This window comes from Mytilus edulis, unplaced genomic scaffold (genome assembly GCF_963676685.1).
Source record: "Mytilus edulis unplaced genomic scaffold, xbMytEdul2.2 SCAFFOLD_980, whole genome shotgun sequence".
NCBI lineage: Eukaryota > Metazoa > Mollusca > Bivalvia > Mytilida > Mytilidae > Mytilus > Mytilus edulis.
In genome coordinates this window covers 1-21,804 of record NW_027267318.1, presented here as the reverse complement: position 1 = coordinate 21,804, position 21,804 = coordinate 1, and the positions used below count along the sequence as shown (strand labels likewise).

General features: G+C 32.0%; 2 protein-coding genes across 2 annotated transcripts; one reads left to right on the top strand and one right to left on the bottom strand.

Annotated features, from left to right (window-relative positions):
- Window positions 1-376: 376 nt before the first annotated feature.
- LOC139505155 (uncharacterized) lies at window positions 377-14,622 on the bottom strand. Its single transcript, XM_071294938.1, has 6 exons — window positions 14,540-14,622; window positions 5,373-5,417; window positions 3,708-3,790; window positions 2,184-2,252; window positions 1,343-1,472; window positions 377-463 (listed from the first exon to the last, which is right to left on the bottom strand). The coding sequence occupies exons 1-6, from the start codon at window positions 14,589-14,591 to the stop codon at window positions 438-440; spliced, it is 405 nt and encodes a 134-aa protein (XP_071151039.1). The 5' UTR covers window positions 14,592-14,622; the 3' UTR covers window positions 377-437.
- Window positions 14,623-16,230: 1,608 nt separating this feature from the next.
- Window positions 16,231-21,191, top strand: LOC139505157 (U3 small nucleolar RNA-associated protein 6 homolog; the record flags this gene model as incomplete). Its single annotated transcript, XM_071294940.1, has 6 exons — window positions 16,231-16,423; window positions 18,178-18,262; window positions 18,804-18,845; window positions 19,646-19,717; window positions 20,437-20,505; window positions 21,128-21,191. Coding segments are annotated over exons 1-6 (424 nt in total), but the record flags the coding sequence as incomplete, so codon positions are not given.
- Window positions 21,192-21,804: the final 613 nt, after the last annotated feature.

The window sequence follows — 21,804 nt, the reverse complement described above, 5'->3', positions numbered from 1 at the left end:
TAATGGAAGTGTCTAGACCAAGGTGGAACATGGAAATGTATTTTAACCGATACCTCCATAAATGTGTGGTTCCTAAATTTGATACACGCGCAGAATAAAAATCTGAAAGACTTTATAGACAATAATGCTTATCTACTATCTAGGAGAAGAAATCATTATAAATTGAAAACAATTACTGCCAAAAATGTGCTGCCTTCTATGTCTTTTAGCCCCTTGGTTATCATTGTTGTTGGGTTGCTGTTTCATTAGCGAATACCCAACTTGAACTTATTTTATTCATTATTAAGCTTAAATTTGTATGCTCTATATATATATATATATATATGGTAATTCAATTCAGAAGATTCATGATCTTGTTTTACTCAGTTTAAAGAAAGTGCATTCTTCATAGTTTTATTCATGAAACAACCGACGGGTCAGATCCTAGCTGATTGGGCTCACTGGAACATCGTTGCATTCATTTCTGAAAAAGAAAAGAAAAGACAATAAGATGAAACTAAAACTAGCAAAGTTGTGACCACATATTTTTTTCATACTACAATATATACAAAACTACATATTATAAAATTGAGAATGGAAATGGGGAATATGTCAAAGAGACAACTCGACTAAAGAGCAGAAAACAGTCCACAAATAGATCTTCAAAACACATAAATGAACTTATATTAAAAACAAACATAAAAGACTAACAAAGGTTAGAGGCTCCTGAATTGGGACATGCGCTATTTACAATGCAGTGGGGTTAAATATGTTTTGTGAGATCTCATTCCTCCCACTGTACCTCTATATAACAATTAAACATTTTTTTGATGGCTATTCTTAATAATCGATTCACCATCTGGCCAACAATGTTCATCATTTTACTCGTGGTTGATCTTTTACGATACATGAGTCACTTTGGTGTCTTTTCGCAGTCTATATGTTTCAACTATGCCAATTCAAAGACAATCAAAATGAACGATGGGGGCCATGGTTAAGAACACTTATTTAAGGCGTCAAAGAATAAACAAGTGTGTTGCACTGTTCAAAAATAATTTATTTGTACTCTTTGTTTTACTATTTATTAAATAAAGTGAATTAGGCCAAACAAGAAATAAGATTTTTTTCAATGTTGCCTTTCTATCCACATAAAAAGCAGGCTTTCCGAATAAAATGTATTCCAGAAATCGTTTCAATATTCTTTATTGAACATGTTTACCCTACTCATTTTCTTGCTTAAACATGCAAGTTATTTTGTTAGCCACAGAAAAAATCCCTACCTACACATCTTACAAGACACGGGTATGCAGCATCAAACAATGAATTATGTTTAAGTGTTGCCATAGTTAAATATAAATCTCACGTTGTCTTAGCTGATAACATGACGTTATTCTGGTACACATGTCGTCAATACAGCAGGCGAAGCAGAAATCAGCATCAGCAATACGTTTTCCTATATTTGGACCGGCATGATTTATGAACTCTAAACAGATCTGTAAATAAAAGAGAAAATAAAAACAAACAAAGAAAGAAATCTACAAAAGAGCTTGGTGTTTGGATTTGAGACAGCAATATCAGTTTTTATTATATGGTTATTGCAAGTTTGCTGCCTGGTGAACATAGTCCCGGTTAGGTGAACCTCCTTATGGTGTATTTTTTAATATGTGACTACTTTGACGTTTTTCTAGTGATCATTTGATTATCATACCCAATATTTCATGATTATTTGATTATCTGATAATCTAGGACTATTTTCTTTAAACAAATAAAGTGATTATGTGAATATAATGGCAAACATGTGATTATGTGATTACTGGACACCCCCATGAGAAGCCTCATTTCTTTCTTCTACAGGGGATAATATTTAACAATGTCTATGTAATAAGATCTAATAACTTCTTTTTTTTATTGTATGGTAAAGTTTGCAAAACATGTGTTAGTCACTGATGACGTTGATAATTTGAAGCTGTATTTACACTGGGATATTATACTTTTATTTTCTGTGCCTTAGGGAGATATGTAGGGGGGCAAATCTGCACATCTCCCTAAATCGGGTGAAGTAAATGTTCCACTGCCTATACTTTTTTGCCTTCTGAACACAAGAAAGTCCAGACGTTCAGAGGGGAATATGAAGTTTTGTTGAACATCACGTGGAATGATTTCAACCAATGAAAATATTGTTAAAACTGCATATGAATACTCACCTGCTTCCTCTGACATCCTAGTGTGTAAAGTACTGCTCCTTGGTGTAGAAATACATTAACATAACACACCTGTTGATATATATAATTATTTCTATAATATCGCCCAAAAAGAAGGACTACGACAGAATTTTCTAGGAGAGCTAGGAAACTTTTGACCATGTTATTACTATTAATTTTGATAATACTTACTAGTATACATGTAGATAGAATTCATTAAAAGAAGTTGTAATTAAAAGAAGAACTATTGATTAAAAAGGAGTTATGGCAGGAGCCTGTTATTCAGTGATGATGTTTGTTGCTGTGTATCTTATTTGATATGTGTTTACTTTGTACGATAAGCAGGCTTGTACGTTTTCCTCGTTTGAATTGTTTTACATTTGTCATTTCGGGACAGTGTCACATTGGCAATCATACCACATCTTCTGATTTTTATATTCTAAATAAAATAAATGTATATTCTCGATTCCTTTTTTTTTCAACACCCTATTATTTTCTATTCTAAATTTGTAATGCAATTTTCACTATATACTTTATTTTTTTTATCAACTTTTATTCTGCACAAGTTTGCTGTTATTCTATATTCTATAACCCCCCTCCCCACCTACACCCTCTAGAGTAAGACCCTCATAGATGTCAGTTTGCAGTTAACCAATAAAGGTCTCCTGATTTTTAGAAAATATACTTCCAAATTGTGTTTTTTTCTATTCCTCCCATAAATTTCCTTTTAAGTATCATTTCGAAAGAAATATCCGAAAGAAGAAAGCATTTCAATAAACATAAAGAATCGCAATATAGAAAATGCTAACTAGCGTTTATATCGATATCATTGTACCTAGGATTTAGCATTTTTAAAACTTCAAATTGACCTGAACATTTATCAAGTCTTTTCAGTCAGTGGAGAAACCAAATAATAATTGCTTTATACTAAAACATATGATTGGGCAGAGTTTTCCATTAAATTACATTATGTCCGTCATGTTTTATATATGTACTTTGGGACAAGACAATTTTTTAGCCTCCCCCTTTTTGTTCAAAATCCATTATGTTTGCTTTCTTGGTTTTTTTATCATTAATTTCAATTTTATGAACATGAATATACTACAAATAAGTTGTATTTGCTATTTACTATCAATTCTAAATTTATTTAGTATTCACAGCGGTTACTGACATATTATATAGAGTGTATCCCAGTTACCGCTGTGATCATCCATAGTAAATTTGGAATTGATAAAAATAACAAATACAACTTATTGAAAGTATATCTATATTCATATAATACAGTAGAGCTCGAAATTAAAGAAAATAACGGAATTTGGAAAATAAGGGTGAGATCTATAAAAGAATATTTGTCCTGTCCCCAAGTACCTATATGGGTGTGGTCACGTTTCTCCAACATTTGGTAATTAGACTAAAACAACATTAGGGATTATGGGGTCCTCTTAAGGACTGGATCTTGATATCTACCTGGGCGTTTTGTTACATCTACCTGTAATTCACCTGTTCTTGACCCCAATTTAGACTTACGTCATTAGCTTGACACCTGACTGATTTATGACAATTCCATGGGTGATCAACGTTTGCACAGTCAGAACACACTGGTGCTGTTACTGTAGAAAAAGATGTATTTTGATTAGAACGTATAATGTGGATTCATTAATATTCGTTGGATACCAATTTTCGTTGATTTCGTGGACATAGGTGAACCACGAAATTAAATGTTCAAATTTTTTATAATGCTGTATGTAGACCACGAAATTAAATATCCACGAAAATGTAAGGTTTTTTTTATCCACGAAAATTAGTACCCACGAATGTAAATGAATCCAAAGTATATCGAAAGTCATATCCGGGGAAGCATTGCTACAGGAAGACCAAATATACACATATCAGAAAATATCATTTAAGACAGGCTAAATATATTCAAACCAATTAAGTGGTAACATACTGATAGTATATACGATCTAGTGTATATATAATTGCTTATATCGACTTCATTTGAACTCTGGTGGATAGGTAGGTGCCTCATTGGTAATCATACCACATCTCCTTGTTTTATATTGAAAATAATGTAATGGCATAAAAACAACTTAAAATAGGTGTCTCATTGGCAACTTAACCACATTTACTTATTTTTAAATTGACAAGGCCAAACAAAAGAGCATGTGTGTTTACTGTCACATGCTGGAAAAAAACAGGGTAGCCGGAAGGGATTTTTTTACATTGAGTCTATGGGAGCAACATTGTGACTTTAACAGTGCTTAATCAAAATTGGCCAAAAAAAACTTCGGGGTAGGTGATAGGTAGGGGTACAGTAAACATACATACTTTTTTTTTGCCCAATAATGTCATAGCAAGAAAAAAAACAAAAAAAACAACAAAAAAAAAAAACACAAATAGCGTACAAAACACAACATAAAAACCGGACTGAGTAACACTAACACAATTACCAGGGGTGGGATCAAATGGTCATGAAGGATAACGAGATCCTGCTCCACATGCTGCATCTGTCGTGATGATTATGTCGGTACAAACCCGGTGAACAGTCTTATTATCAAAATATCAAAATCACTCGCTGTTTTATATGATTACATACATGCATTTAAAATATACATATATATGTATAAAATGTGAAATGTATCAATGTTTCTTTGAATCACTAGTGCTTAATATTTGGCAACGGGAATGGATAGGAATTTCTAGTTTGCCAATATCGCCTGTCTATTGTTGAGTCCGACCGTTTGTGGACAAAAAGGATTTCATTGACTTATACCTCTCATCTATATTTTATCAATATGCACTAGTTTCTTCACTATTACCCGATGAAGATAGATTTAAGAAAGTATATATGGTTTATACGTGTAAAACAAAGAAACCCAACGACAAAAAAAAAGTTATATAATATACAGAAAACGCTTCAGAGACACACGATTAACTTGATTATAAAGTGCTTATAATTTTACTTTTTATATAGTTTGTTAGTGTTGCCAGGGACTATTTTACAAACGTTAGAATAATAGTCCCCAGGTATTGCTGTCTCTTTGGTTTTCAATTTAATATTGTATACTGGACTTTTGTCTGGTAGTCCTTTTGTTATTTGTTGGTGTCTGCATTTGTTATACTGTCACTTGGATTACTTCCCTTTTCTCCTCTTAATAGTATTGTTTGATATAGAGACCCGAAATACAGTACCTGCAACTGTATCGTCTGTTCCGTAAACCAGAGCTAGGACCACAACTACAAAAAAAAAATGAATTGAAAGTTGAAACATGAAGATTCTTTTAACATACAAAACTATAACAATACAAATCTACTTTCTTTTTAAAGACTAAAAGAACCTAAATTAATATTTTAATTAGCATTCCGGCTTTTAAAAAGTGTGGGTACTCTAGATACTTGCCTGTTTACAAAATAGAGCTAGGTAAACTGAATTGTTACATTTTCGGTAGAATATACCATAAAATCATAAGCTGTATCATTCTTCATAGTGTCAAGGGCCTCTGTGGCCCAGTGGTCTTAGAAGTTTATCTACTGCATTACTGGCATGTCAACACCGAGGTTGTGAGTTCGAACCCAAATGTGGCAGGTGGGTTGACGGCCATCTAAATTGACTATATAGATAAAGGAAGATGTGGTATGAGTGCCAATGAGACAACTCTACATCCAAATAACAATTTATATAGGTAAACCATTATAGTTCAAGGTACGGCCTTCAACACGGAGCCTTGGCTCACACCGAATAGTAAGTTATAAAGGGTCCAAAAAATTACTAGTGTAAAACCATTCAAACGGAAAAATCAACAGTCTAGTCTATATATAAACGAGAAACACTTATGAACCACATAAGCAGACGACAACCACTGAACGTCATGATATTCCTTATAGTATACTTAGTTTTTAGGAGGGTTTGGATGGGGTTAAATGATTAAAGAATATTGCCCTTAAAAATGAAGATTAAAGAATAATGGGCAAAAAAAATGAAGATTGGTATAATTTTTTGAAGATTAGAGAAAAAAGGGGGTTAATTTAATGAAGATTAGAGAAAAAAGGGGTGAAAATTAAATGTTTACAGAATAACAATAAAACTGACTATCACTGAAGTGCTGAAAGTTGTGTTAAACACTAACAATTAAAAAATCAACCATAAGTGTATCAAAATCATTCAATTTAATGTAAGGATCTATTAAATTGTTTGTGTATCTAAAAATATCCAAAAAATATTAAATGTATATAATTATCTCTTGGACTCGTAAACCATACACCAAAATGAAAAATGGAAATGGAGAATATGTCGAGGAGACAAAAACCAGACCAAACAGCGTAAAACAGCCAAAGGATACCAATGGGTCTTCATGCAAGTATAAAAGGCACAAGTCATAGATATAAATATGTTTTCGTCATAAATATAAGATGAGGAGTATACGTTATTGAGATAATAGCGAGCGCCCCCACCCATGAACATGGTGAAATGAAAAAAGGTATACAGGGAATCTACCAAACTCTCTTAGACTAAGGAAAGTTCACTGTTATATATTAAAAGAGGGGCGAAAGATACCAGAGGGTTATTCAAACTCATAGATCAAAAATAAACTGACAAAGCCATGGCTTAAAAAGGAAAAAGACAAGCAGACAAACTATAGTACACAAGACACACCATCATGACCATAGAAAACTTAAGACTAAGCAACTAGAAACCAACCAAAAACTGGGGGTGATCTTAGGTGCTCCAGAAGGATAAGCAGATTCTGCTCAACATGTTGAAGGATCTGCTTATCCTTTAGGTTAGGATTTATTGTATGGTTGCATATGTTGATGCTTATAAAAATATTGTTTATATGCTATATGTCCTACTGAGATCCTTATTTGTTAAATATTCTATTCTTTTCTATACCAAGCCAGGAACCATGCTGTCAGTAGTTATCGTATTTCATATCTAAAAATTGCTTGCTTTATTTACAACTTGTGCAGACTAGAAACAATACAAAATTTGGCATATTTATTACACAGATTCCCATGTGCTGTTTTAAATAAGACTATAGGTTGCCTTTTAATCTCCATGTATTCATAAAAAAAACAATATCAATTGTCTTTTTATATTTTAATGTTACACTACTTGTCTTAGGTTAAGGTGAAGGTTGGTGCCTGCTACAAACATTTATTAACCCGGTGCATTTGCTAAGTCATGAGCCTGCTGTTCAGTGGTTGTCGTTTGTTGGTGTTGTTCATAAGTGTTAAACTGTAAATTCCACATAATTAAATATTGGACTTTACATATGACCACACCAACCATGCAACACCAATGAAAATCTTACGAAAAACCAACATCAAAGATAGTTATATATCTAGTCTGAATTGAAGACAACCACGTTCACAGTGTAGATACTATTCTGTACGCTTTCCGGAAGTCGCGATTTTCGAAGCGAGAACTTTTTGGATCACATTTTAAATTTGTCGGATATACTATATTAAACGGTAAGATGTTCATCTGTACATTGCTTAATGATTAATTCAGCTGACATCGATACTCACAAATGGTTTATAATTAAATTTAGCACATTCATTATTCGTATCTTTGCCTTAATTAAGAGATTTTCAAGTGCATCACTAAGGAAAATCAGTTGGTGAACCTAAAAACAATCTTTTTGCACTCTTACTGTACAAATTAACGTAAAATCCAGACTTAATTTACTAGATAAAGTGTATTTAAAGTGGTGGTAAAAGTTTCAGCCAGATCTTTGAAGCCAGAAATAAGAAAATTACACTTGTTTGAATTTCTCACTGTACGATCAGTCTCGCTTGTATATTTTGAAACTGTATGATCAGTCGTTATTTCACTGTATTCTAGTAGTGATTTCAAAGTTATTTACGATACATTAGAAGATGTCATTTTTCTAAATAACACAAATATATTTTAATAAATTCACATCCTGTAAACTTTTCAAACATGTTTTAGCTTGATAGGGTGTACTCGACTTACTACATTAAGTATAAGGATGTTTGAATGTGGCTGAAATAAGAAAAAGGTTTGTTTGTTTATAGAAGTTTGAGAAATGTCCTCCGTTTTACTTAAAATTGTACAAACACACAGATTTAATAGTTACTATATAAAAATGCATGAATTTACAAACATTCGAGGCCGTACTGTAGCCTATAATTGATCACAGTTCCTTCACTTTGTTTTGGATGTAGATCTGTCTCTTTCACACTCAATTGTACACCACTTTGTGAGGCGATGGTTTATAGTGATAATGAAGTCCGTCTTTCCGTTCGTCCGTTGGACCGGTACAACATGTTTCGCCGGTTTTGCAAGCGCATCTCCACATACACCACTTAATATACATTGGTGTTTCCAGACATTTTTAAATGGAGAGGGGGTCCAATCCAGGAGAAAAGAGGATTCCAAATATATGTTCCCATACAAATGCATTGAAAGTTAAAAAAAAGGAGTTTCAAACCTCCGGATCCCAATTTTCTTGAATCCGTCACTGGTATAACTATTAATTATTTTTTTCTCGGATTCCGTATCCACTGTGTATCATCGCCACCGGAAATTGGGTACTAACGAAGCGGAGAGAAATAGAAAAAAAAGTAAACAAGTTAAGAATTCATCCAATTTAAAGCATTTCTACTCATTTGATGAGGATGCCGCTTAAGAATTGATTTTCTGATATATAATTCTTTAAATTATTAAGCCGATAAGTACAAAATTAATTCAAGATTTTGTGTAATACTCCAAAACTTGCCACTTAGTACCGGAAAATGTCGAGGTCGATACGGTCCTCTGTCGCCCCATTCTGAAGATATTGAACTGTTTTTCATTATTTTTCCAAACACGTTTTTAGATTATTATAGTGTGGCATCATATTTACTGAAATTTGTTGTCAAAAAGATGTATTTTAAAGAATATAGACCATAAGAAATAAAGTCTAGTGTACGGCAACTTGCTCGTGTTGACAAATTTACTGTATGGCAACTTGTTTTCAACTGTATGGCAACTTGCTAATTATAGAATAGTTATTTACCGTCCTTTCAAAGAAAATGAAGTATTAAGTTCAAATATTTAAGGGGGGTGGGGTACCCTTTTATGTTCAACTGTTTTTGTCCTTTTCAAGGTTTTAATTTGTTTTAAATTGTTATTTCACTGATAAATTTTAAAAACTGTTAACTGTTTTTAACCCACTGTTTGTAATCTGTTTTGTTAAAATTTGCAATGTTGTTAACTGTTTATTTGTTAACTGTTATTTACAAGAATCACATTAAAATTTGCTGTCCATCTCTGTTGCTTTCACAAAGGAGTGACAAACAGCATATATGTAACTGTACATATCTTTAAAAAATATTTGAGTATAGTAAATCCTTGATAAAATTGAGAATGGAAATGAGGAAAATGTCAGATAAACAGAAGCCCGACCAAATATATAGAAGAAACAACCCAACGCAACGAGAAAATTATGCACTAGGGTGTGGTGTTAATTCACAGATAGGACAAAAAACTTAGAATTAACACTCATAATTTTTAAACACCCTCTTTCCCTTCCTTCCTAATAAATAAGGCTTACTATTTGAGTTATGCATGTGTATATTTATGGAAAGAGAATCGTCCATAAATTTGATTTCCAATAGTAATAATGGTGTAATATAATCTTTTTTTTTGTGTAACCATGGCAACAACCAGCATTTATTTGATACCAAATATTGCAAAATAGGGGGTTGAACATGTCACAAAGATCTCAAAAATTTGGTCCGAAGGAAAATTTCAATCAATAAGAGTGATACCTTTCCTGAAACCATAGACATATATCTATCAAAAGGTAAAAAAAACATCATATGCATTTCTGCTGTTTTTTCCATAAAATTGAATTGAAAAGATCGAGCGTCAAATCTTTGTTGAAAAACATTACAAAATTTCTAAATCTATGGCGGTACGGGTAGGAACGTATGGACGTTCAAACTGAAAAATGGCTTATAAAACATGCTAAAAACAATCTAAATGTTCATATAAACCCACTAGGAAGGATATACTATTATCCAAATATCCAAAATCAATTCAATTGTACAAAAACTTTCATATTTAGAAAATTCACCATGGCTATAATGCGAAACTAAACTTGTACTTGTGTATTGATATACCTGAAGCTGTCTCCTAAGTGAGCAATCATTTAACTACAAAAAGGGGGTAGAAGTTCAATGTTTGTTCTTGAAACATATAAATGAACCAAAATTTAAAAAATGAAATAAATACAAGACTATATACAAATGTAGCAAAGGTTACGGAAATGCAGGTGCAACAAATGCGGCAGTGTTAAACATGTTTAGGGATATCTCATGCCCCTCTTTATACGTCTAACCAATGTAGTTATAGCTGGCTTCTATTTGTAATGTATCCAAAACGTTAAAAGGAAAGGCCACTTCTTATCCAGCTGAAACACTGGTCAGTCCTATGATGAAAATAATTGAGATGTATATGAAATGTTTGATAAGTTATATTGACCCAGAGTACCTGGACGGAATTGTGAAAAATAAAGTACCTTTTCAATTTGCAATTCGTAAAATAACTGAACAGTGTGGCCTGGTAGAAGAGGCCGAAAAATGAGGACTTGGTTCTCAAATTGATGTCAAATTGCTAGTCTAAGACTTCAGAAATGTAAAGATGGAGATTTTTATTTCAGCTCTCAGTTCTTAATTAGGACTTGGAGATGTAATTCCTTTTAATAAAATCATGTAAGCAATGAGTCGTATGAAAAACCCTGACTGAGATGTAACCATAATTTATAAGAGCCCCGCCCTATAGTATTCACTCATTCTGTGTGTTTTACTTTCCTACGTCATGACGATAACCCAAGTTGCTACGACTGATTGACATAAAACATTTACTCAACAATATACATAACCAGAAGAAGCCTCCCTTTTGCTTTTTGAAGCATTTTCGATTATTCATGACATAGTCCTTTTTCTTGGAGTCAATCACTCCGTCTGTTTTTCCATCCGTTCAATTGTCTGTCCATGTGTCAATAAAAAAATATGGTACTTGCGTGTGTCTTCTGAAAATTAGTCAGCTTTATATAAGATTCCTTATGGAGCTTGGCATTTCTGCGACTTTGTACAGTGGTTTTCAAACTTTTGTATACATTGCTTTTGAGTTCGTTTGGAAAAAGTAAATTAAAGTTGCTGTTAACTCTTATCAGCATTTAAAATTTGTTGTTAACAGTTTTTGCCAAAATCGAGGTGTTGTTAACATGTTAACGGACCCCCCCCCCCCCCCCCCCCCCATCTAATTATGCATTAGATAAAATGCATTAGATAGAAATACCATTTGCTTCACAGCATTTAAGATGTATACAAATTATATATTTTCAAAAAGAAACAGACAAGAAAATTAATTCGAAATGCAATTCACGATTTTTTTCTCCTTACTTTCGATGAAAACAAAGTATTTTCTTAATGTTGTCTGTCCGAATTTTCGATCCTGTGGTTCGGTGATTTTCGTTGCTTCATCTCTATCTTATTTGTTGTTTTCATAAATTGTTTCAGTGTTACACTGTATATAAGTAAGGCCGTTAGTTTTCTTGTTGAGTCCTTCCACATTTTTCTGTCAGTGCTTTTTATAGCCGACTACAAGCTGAGACTACAAGCTGAGACTATTATAACTGTTATAGTAGTCTCAGCTATATAAGGTACGAGTTTTCGTAGGAGTTTTCGTTGTTGAAGGCCGTACGATAGCATATACTTTATTTTATCCTGATGGATAGTTATCTTATTTGCTATCATACCACATCTCCACTGTTTTTTAAAGCTAGCACCAACAAACGATGAATGGACGGTTTATTTTATTGAATTTACACTAAAACAAAAAGACAACAGTCGCTAGTAGTATAACGATATATAAATGTATTTAGGATAATATGGTTGAAAAAACCTTTTTGTACAAAATCGAAAAGCGGAACGCAACAGAGGCCTTCTGAACTGAATTAACGGCATGTATTTAATAATATTTGATAAGTTGGACATTTTGTATATTTATAAGCCTGTAAAGCTTTGATATCAACAAAATATCGTCACTTGATTTTATCTAAACAGTGATTAATTTCCTCTTAAAAATATGATATATTGCAAGACGCCGTACACACAAAAGTTGTTATTTTGCAATTCGCCGTACAACGTCCTGCAATTCGCCGTACAACAAACAAACAATGTTTTTGTCCATATTCTTTAAAAAACATGTTTTTGACAACAAATTTCAGTAAATATAATGCCACACTATAATAATCTAAAAATGTGTCTAGAAAAATAATGAAAAACAGTTCAATATCTTGAGAATGGAGCGACAGAGGACGATCGACCTCGAAATTTTCCGGTACTAAGTGGCAAGTTTTGGGGTATTACACAAAATCTTGAATTAATTTTGTTCTTATCGGCCTAATAATTTAAAGAATTATATATCAGAAAATCATTTCTTAAGCGGCACCCTCATCAAATGAGTGGAAATGCTTTAAATTGGATGAATTCTTAACTTGTTTACTTTTTTTTCTATTTCTCTCCGCTTCGTTAGTACCCAATTTCCGGTGGCGATGATACACAGTGGTATCATACATATAAAAAATATAAAAAAGAAGATGCGGTATGATTGCCAATGAGACAACCGTTCACAAGAGATCAAAATGACACCGTGATATTAACAAATGTAGGTCACCGTATGGCCTTCAACAATAAGCAAAGCCAATACCACAGAGTCGGCTATAAAAAGGCCCGAAATGACAATGTAAAACAATTCAAACGAGAAAATTAACGGCCTTATTTATATAAAAAAAGGAATGTATTTCTGATTTTATTAAGAATATTTTATGGGGTCTCTTTATATAAGATACGGACTTGAATATTGCATTATATGGGGGCTCCCATCAGATATTTCCAACCGTGACCTCCAAAACCAATTGTTAAACTTTTCTAAAATTGCTCCATTTGTAATATATTAATGTATGTATGGACCTTCTATTTCGAATATTTTGTAAAAATATTTTTGATGTTTCTCTATCGTAAATACGGACTTTGTCATAACCTTATATTAAGCGTACCTATTTTATATCCACAACTTCCTTCAGACACTTGTCATAACTTAATGAATCTTTTTTTTTCAGATTCCTTATCATTTAATTCAATTGTGTACCTCTTATTTTGGTCTTTCGAAAAATCATTAGTTTTTTATTTCCATGATATGGACTTTTCCATTACCTTATTGGGTGGTACCCGCTTACTTTACGCAACTTTCAAAAACTTACCATATACTAGTATTAATAAAACTTTCTCATATTCGTTCTTAAATGATGCCTCTGTGCACCTATAATTTAGTTTTTCTGGTGGTTTATTTTTTTCCAAAACATGGACTATAGAAGTGGCGGGGTATAATTTCGTTAATTCTTTCCTCAATACCTAAAGTTTTTTAACAAAGCTTTCTCTATCTATTTTTTGTCATTTTAAAAGAGACAGGCTTGATGTATGTAATCACCAATTGATCAACGGTAGACGGTGTAAATAGTCTTTAAAAATGTAATAGTTAAACAGATAACTGCAACGACACACTAATACAGTCCACAAGCGAATCATGTATTGCTTTTTAGGCATTTGATTTTAAGTAAGACGGACGGAACAAAAATTAATTTGCCGTCTACAAAAATCATCAGAAATATATTTGTATTGTCTGATGAAAGAAATTACACGTTATAGTTCCATGGACACAATCATAATATCACATAGACACGTATATACCTTCAAATTGCCGTTGTTTTTCAGTCAAGGTCGTTAAAAACTTCCATTTGTTGCTGTTTTTTTCTTCAAAATCACGACTGGTCATACAGACAAAAAATCTGAAATCGCTACTAGAATACAGTCAGTTTTAGACTGATCGTACAGTAATTTATTTTGGGTTCCTCAAGGAAAGCATATTTTTTTATTTGAAATACGAACATTCTACTTAAATACGGTAGGAATATTGAAACAGTATATATTTTACTGTAAACTGATGCAAATATTCGCAATAAAAGATTCTCTGCTTTGTACTACGAGAGCAAAATTGTCAATCGATTTCACTTTTTCTATGAAGTTGGTGTGATGCACGCGAATATTTTATATTCTACTGCATGTTTTTGTTACAGTTACTCATATTTATGATGTTATACATACATTTAAGATGTGCAAAGCACTTTATAGATATAGGAGTAAACAAATGATGAGAAAAAGCACCAAAACAAAACCGTTCTGTTAGACAGTTTGAAATCCTCGCTTCGAAAATCGCGACTTCCGGATAGCGTACAGAATAGTATCTACACTGTGACGTTCATTATAATATTTTAAAGAGTACTTGCCTATGTTTATCGATATTAAATTCTTCATTTGTAAATGGCCATACGTAAACATGAATACAACGTCTTGTTATTATCTTTATAGGGGTCACAATAGGTCACAGTAGTACAGTTCTTCGTTGTCTTATCACTCGATTATAATGGACGGCTTTCGATCCGGCGAAGTCGTTGTTTTCCTTCAGCAAATGTTCCCTTTGTCTGTCTGTCTAAGATTAGTGGAAAACATAATGCTGCAGTATATCAACAAGGCTTTGCAAAACCATGCAATCGCGACAATCAGTTTTCATGGCTTGTGCAATGATAATTAAAAGATTAAACTAAAAGTAAAAGGAAACCAATACAATTGAAAAAATAAGTTAATAATAAAGGATGTAACTTGTAAACAATGAGGGTGGTAAAGGGGGACACTGAACACGGAAATAAAAATCGCAAATACGTTGCACGAAAAATCAAAATCGGGAAAAACGAAGCACGAGAAATATAATCGTATATTATATTAAGAAAAAAAGTAAGAAAAGTTATTACTCAGCCGTTCTTTGAGATCATGCAGTCATTATTATTTCAATTCAATTCAAATCTTTATTGTCATAAAACTAGATATTTATAGTTGTGACACAACAGAACATGGAGACCATGTGATCACCTTTTAGCGTCCGCTATTTGCATCCGATTTGAAAAAAATATTATTCATGAGAAAAAGGCTAAAAATGAAGGGAGCAATCAATATCTGGGCTGACTTTAAATTAGTCTCTCACAGACTGGTTTACTTTTAAAATTTAATTAAAATTAGGGACGAAGCAGGAGAAATTAGGAGTACCGACGCGAAACACGGAAAATAAATAAGGCCGAGAAACACGAAGCACACACATCGAACCAGAGACATATAATACATAATATATTGTATTGTCTCTGATCGAACCAAACACGAGAAAACGAGAAATAAAACGTCAAAACAATAACAAAAAAAAAAAACGTGAAATAAAAAGGCCATAATACGATGCACGAAAATAGCACTTTACCATGTGCCCTCACCAATATCCCTCTTCCCTGCCACACGGTACTAAAAGGTAAAAACACCCCGACTGATGCATTCATAACTTGATTCTTGAGTAGTCCAAATATAATACTGAGTATCATCCCGGCATTTTTTACCCATAGACAGCGAATTTTATAACCACCAGTATCTTTTTATGTTGGTACATGCGTGTAGTTTACTATTCAATAAACAGAACTGATGCATGTTGAGATTTCTCTTCATCGTGGTCCTACTATTGTGATCGAAATTAGTAGAGGAAACTGCAGACGACATGTTGTCTCATGGTACTGTGAATTATGGTCGCGGTTGTAAAATTGCCAGCTACATGTGTATATACAGTGGTTTTTAAAGAAAAACTGATTAACTTGAAAAATTTTGATGTTACTTATTTATCACAGATTTTATTTTCAAGATATTAAAAACTTTTAAAAATATAAAAAAAAGTCTACATTCTTCTTTAAGTTTTCCAGTTTTCCATCTGAATAAAGATGTGCATTCAACTGACATTTTATAAATTGTTGAATTCGTTAACAGATAAATATAATTATTATATACGAAAAATGGGGTTCAAAAATGTCAAACGTTAAATTGCAAGAGAAAAACCGAGAAAATATCATGTCTATTCCGGACTTTCCTTTTTTGGTTATTACAATTGAAACTTCCGGTCTTTTAAAAACAAGCACGTGTTGAAAAGGACGGTGTAAACACTGACATTAACCTGTTATTTCTTAAAATCAGCTTCTGTTCAGAAGTGTCACAATGGCTGAATATGTCCAACAGAGTATTGAGGAAATGCTCCCTGAGTTGGAGCAAATGGAAAGAGTAGGAATTTGTACTGGAATCGAAACTAGGTAGGTCTGTCAAAACGTCCAAAAGCAGACGCCTAATTTGCATTTCCAACCAGACTAACAGCCTGACAGCTTATTTAAGGACTCTGTTTAATATCAACGATTCTTTAGTATTTTTATATTCATCGTCATGTAGTACCACAGGTGTACAAAGAAAACTATGATCGCTAGACATATGAGTTTTTGACAAATGTACATGACATGTATGAAAGTGACAGCTAGGTGCCTATACATCTGCATATAACTGTGTAATAAACGGATTGACTATAATTATAAAAGTGTACCTCAAACTCAATTTTTCATTTTCATGGAATAAATGGATTTAAAACTCTTTCACTATTTTCGTTCATTTAGTCATTTCAATTTTCATAGAAAATCACATTTGGACTTTGGTTACCTTTAACAGAGACATATAATACATCTAATAATGTATTATATGTCTCTGCCTTTAATAAAAGTTGGTAACTTTAACATAAATTATTTGGTATTTGGTGGAAAGTAAAAAAAATGTCTCATTGGAAATAGCACCCCATCCTCTAACATTTATGACAGTTATGTAAGAAAAAAAAGAGTTAACAGTTTGTCATAAACTTTTTACTTTATTTCAACATTTTCCAATGAAAATAAAAAGCCTACAAGTTACATATATGACTTACGGGATACATTTTTTTGTAAATGTATATACTCTTTACGCTTATAATTCTTGTTGTTGACAGTAATTTTCATAGAGCATGTTGAGAAACAATCTCTTAGCTGTGTGTTTTTAAATTTATCATGTTTATTATACTGAATGTTTTGTCATTAATATCTTTTAGATTTTAAATTGAAAATACATGTAATTGAAACAGGTACATATAAACAAAAAAATACTGAGCCTGAAACGTAGACATGGTAGAGCTAAAACATTGATTTGAAAATTATTAATGTAAATTCATTTCCTTGTTTTGAATTTTGAACTTTTGATTATAATGCATGAAATGCAAACATTATTTTTTTTTCTCATTAAAAAATGAGAGAGAGTAAATTGTCTCATTGATATGCATGGTATAAGGAAATGTTTCTGGTCAAAGTGAGGTAATTGATTTCGGGCGGGCGGGCGACAACCAAATGTTGTCCGTGCATTTACTCATGAACCGTTCATCCAAAGCTTTTAAAATTTTAAGATGTTGTTACTGACAACAAAATGGAGGTCAAGTTCAAGAATGACGATTTTGACCATTACCGTTCAGGAGTTATGGTTCTTGAAAGATTGAAAAATGGCGTTTCCAGTCAAGTCCGTGCATTTACGCATGAACTGTTCAACCAAAGCTTTCAAAATTTTAATATGTTGTTACTGATGAAAAAATGGAGGTCAAGTTCAAGAATGATGATTTTGACTTTTACCGTTTAGAAGTTATGGTTCTTGAAAGATTGAAAAATGGCTTTTCCAGTCGTGTCCGTGCATTTACGCATGAACTGTTCAATCAAAGCTTCCCAAATTTTAATATGTTGTTACTGATGACAAAATGCAGGTCAAATTTGATATTGACGATTTTCACTTTCACCGTTCATCAGTTATCAATGGTTATGGTTCTTGTGATATTGCCAGGACACAAATAAATGTTAATAAATCTGGTTTGCTGTCGTTGTGACAGCCTCTTGTTATGTTTATTGTTCTTTTTTCTACTTTTGTTGTTTGATAGAATTTAGCTTTCAAAATGATTTCAAGCAGAAATAGGACTTTTATGTGTAATTTTATAATCTCTTATATATTTTAGAAAAATTCTAAAGAAGAGAACAAATTATGAGTATAAGCTGAGACGAAGAACAAAATGTAAGGAAGATTTTATGCAGTACATTAAGGTATGTATGTATTGTTTGGTAATACAACCTTTCTTTCTGTCTTGAGTTAATACTGGATAATTTCACATTTTATAAGTTGTTGAAAGGTATTTCTTGAAAAAACTTTTGACTCTGGAAATACATTTTTTTCTAAATCAACAAACTTAATAATCTAGCATACTATATACATGATATAGATATATAAAGATGCACAACTTGTAAAAGTAAATCATTATAGATCATAAAGGTCTTTAACACAGAACCTTGGCTCACACAGAACAAAAGTGTAAAATATCAATTTGCTTGGCAATCTCATTGTAAAAAATATAAGAAAACATTTAACAATAGTATTATCATGATTATGACATTCATACATGTCATAAAGTTCATAAAATTATTTGATAAAAAACTTGTAACACTGTACAACATGTACAATGTACTAGCTTGCTTCAATGTAAATATATATACGGTTTTTATCCAACGCAATCATAGGTTTGAACGTAGTTTTCAATTTATACTCGTTTATATATATATACATAATGATTTTATTTCTATATTTCAGTATGAAGTTGATGTTCTAAAGCTTATACATACAAGGAGACAGGTATAACCCTTTTTGATTGTTTTTTTTTTTTTATCTCACAAGACTCTTACTTTTTTTTTTTTTTATCATTTTATGAACAAATAAGTTCACATAATAATTGTATGCATAAAAACAAAATAAACATAAAACAATAGAGGAAAAAAATGTACAAAAAATAAAGATTCAACCACTGTAACAAGTGGGTTACGATATTTCTCTACTCGAGACAGTTAAATTTTAAAATTTAAAGTGTGAGGCTTACCAAGATTTAAAAATGATTAAAATCTAACTGTTGTGAGTGGAGAAATGTCGTAATACACACAAGTTATAGTACATGTAGTAGTTAGGTCTGTTTCTGTAATGATTTTCATTCTGCCTTTTCAGAGATTTTTTGTGTTCTCTACAATGTATATATGTGATGTCATCAGGCATGGTTTACGAAGAAATCACAAAAAAAATTGACCTCATAATTAACATGATTAAACTTTGACCTATCATTTGCCAAGAACTCTTTTTTGCTAGTGGGGAGAACAATTTGATAATTATATATAATGAATGAAACGTAACACAATGAAACCAACAATCAACCTGGCGATAGTTTCTTTATCTGTTACTGAAATATTTTTTTATTGAGATATACTTTATTAATCAGATAAAGAAACTATCGCCAGGTTGATTGTTGGTTTCATTGTGTTACGTTTCATTCATTATATATAATTATCAAATTGATCAATATATTATTGATATATATCTTATATATATTGTCATAAGATCTGTAATGTATATATATATAAACTAATAAATGTTATAATTTTTTACAGAAAGTGAGATACCATCACAAAAGGACAGAAATTGAGTATGCCATTACGTGTAGAATACACAACTTATTTAGAGTGAGTGTTCACCTAATATTGATACCATTGCGAGTTGTGTATATATTGGTTTTATTTGAATTGATAAACATTTTTGAACATAAAATTACGAAAGTTCAACCACCATTTTCAAAATGCCTTGGTTACTAAACATCAACCTTTTTATTTGTGTCAGTTTGGTTATATGTATTCAAAATTTGCAATGAATTATTTATGTACACCAATGTGACATTTATAAAGTTACATTTTGACTGACAAATCATAAACATGATTTATATGTTTGATTACATGATCATGATGATTACGGAAACCAGTTTGAAAATAAAAAATAAAAATAAAAAGCTTAAAGAATATCCAGCTAGACTATGCAGGCTAGGCATGTTTTAAGCAGGGTAAATTGAACTCCAAAGCAATTAGTCAGGTTTTGTTTAGTTTGGGATTACCGTTATAGAATTGACATTTAAATTTAACCTTGTTCAAAGATCATTGTACAGTTCATGATGAAAAGAACAGTGAAATGTTCCTGTTGGGTACAGTTCAGGGTAAAATTGTGAACATAGAGAAAAGCAGACACGCACACAAATTCCTGATGTATGGTACCTTTTATCAATATTTTGCCTCACAGATTTTGTGAGTTACCATCTTCAAGCTATTTTAGATACTGGTTCTGACCTCTATCTTTCTCCTGTCTATTTAGAGAATATTATTTGTAATTGAATTATCTTATATTCCATTTACAGTTGGTAACCAACAGATTTCCTGATGATGTCAAACTATGGCTGTCACACATAGAATTCTCACAATCAAGGGTATGTATTGAAATAAGATTACAGGATAGTAGTATGAAAATACTTGCATTAAAAATGCAGTGAATCAAGTTTTATTTCAATGAATAGGGTTTAATACCAACCCAAACTTTTAGCGCAGACTCTTTTGGTTTTATGAGCAGTTTTTCATAGACCTTTACCAATAAAACAGTTATAATTGTAATTACTAACTTATTTCATAAAAAAAACTCAACAGAAAGTAGGAAACACTTGTCTAACATGAACATGACTTCATTCTTCTGACAAATTTTGCTTGCTGGTAATACAATGTACCGGTAAGTGGTAAGTATTAAAGGGAAACTATAAGCTCATTGAAAAGTCATATTTTCCATTGAAATCAAATAGTTTGCAATAGAAAACACAAATTTTTCAGGACTTTACAATAACACCTGAAATGGCAGACCCTATAATATTTGAAAAGAATGGCTTAAGAGTAAACACCCAAATTTTTTTTAGTCTGATGCATCAATTATTTTTGTGATTTTATTGATCCTCTTTAAAATGGATAATTATTTTCTTGCACAGAGTTGAGGATGAATATGAATTAGATAGTGAAGTCTTGTTGGCATCAATCCATAACATTTCCTCTTATTTATAATTTCAGAAAGAGAAAGCAAATGTTAGTAAATTTTTTACCAAGATGTTACAAGTTCATAACAAGAAATCTGGTAAGACTTATTGTCAACTACTGTAGGAGTAAAGTGCTGCCATCTGGTGGTCATATGACACCCTTGCTTCATTGTACAAAGTCCCAAAGTTCTTAATGTTGAAATAAACATCTAAGACGTGGTGAAAATTTGTTTAATCTTCTGGTTAAGCGCTGTGGATTCATTATCTAATTATTTGTTGGATATTAATTTTTGGGGATTTGTCAGGTACAGGTGAACCTTAAAATTAATTGTTCAGCAAGTAACAATTCTTCTATAGGATTTTACATGTTGTATGCACACCTCGGAAAACGTCAATATCAAACATCCACACACATACCACTAAATCGTTACCCACAAAATTAAATGATTCCACAGTATAACATTTTAGAATTGTTAAGGGGGTAGACCTTGGTTCAGGGAGATAACTCTTTAAATCAGTTGTGCGTTTGTAAAAGTCGAGTTTCGTCAATGAATTTAAGCATTTACCTGAAACAGATTGGAAATAATCTATGTATCCAAGAAGCTTAGAACATATTTATGAAAATGGCTGACACAAACGTACTAATGATTTTAAGAGTTATTTCCCTGAACCTAGGTCTACCTCCTTAAATAAAAAGAAAACACTTGTATC

Bases quoted from the DNA above. Each gene is read 5' to 3' on its own strand.
- LOC139505155 (XM_071294938.1), bottom strand. From the start codon at position 14,591: ATGTTTACGTATGGCCATTTACAAATGAAGAATTTAATATCGATAAAC. The intron at 5,418-14,539 runs GCAAGTACTCTT...TTTTTTTTGTAG, and splicing joins TTTAATATCGATAAACATAG to TTGTGGTCCTAGCTCTGGTT. The intron at 2,253-3,707 runs GTAAGTCTAAAT...ATATATCAACAG, and splicing joins TCAGGTGTCAAGCTAATGAC to GTGTGTTATGTTAATGTATT.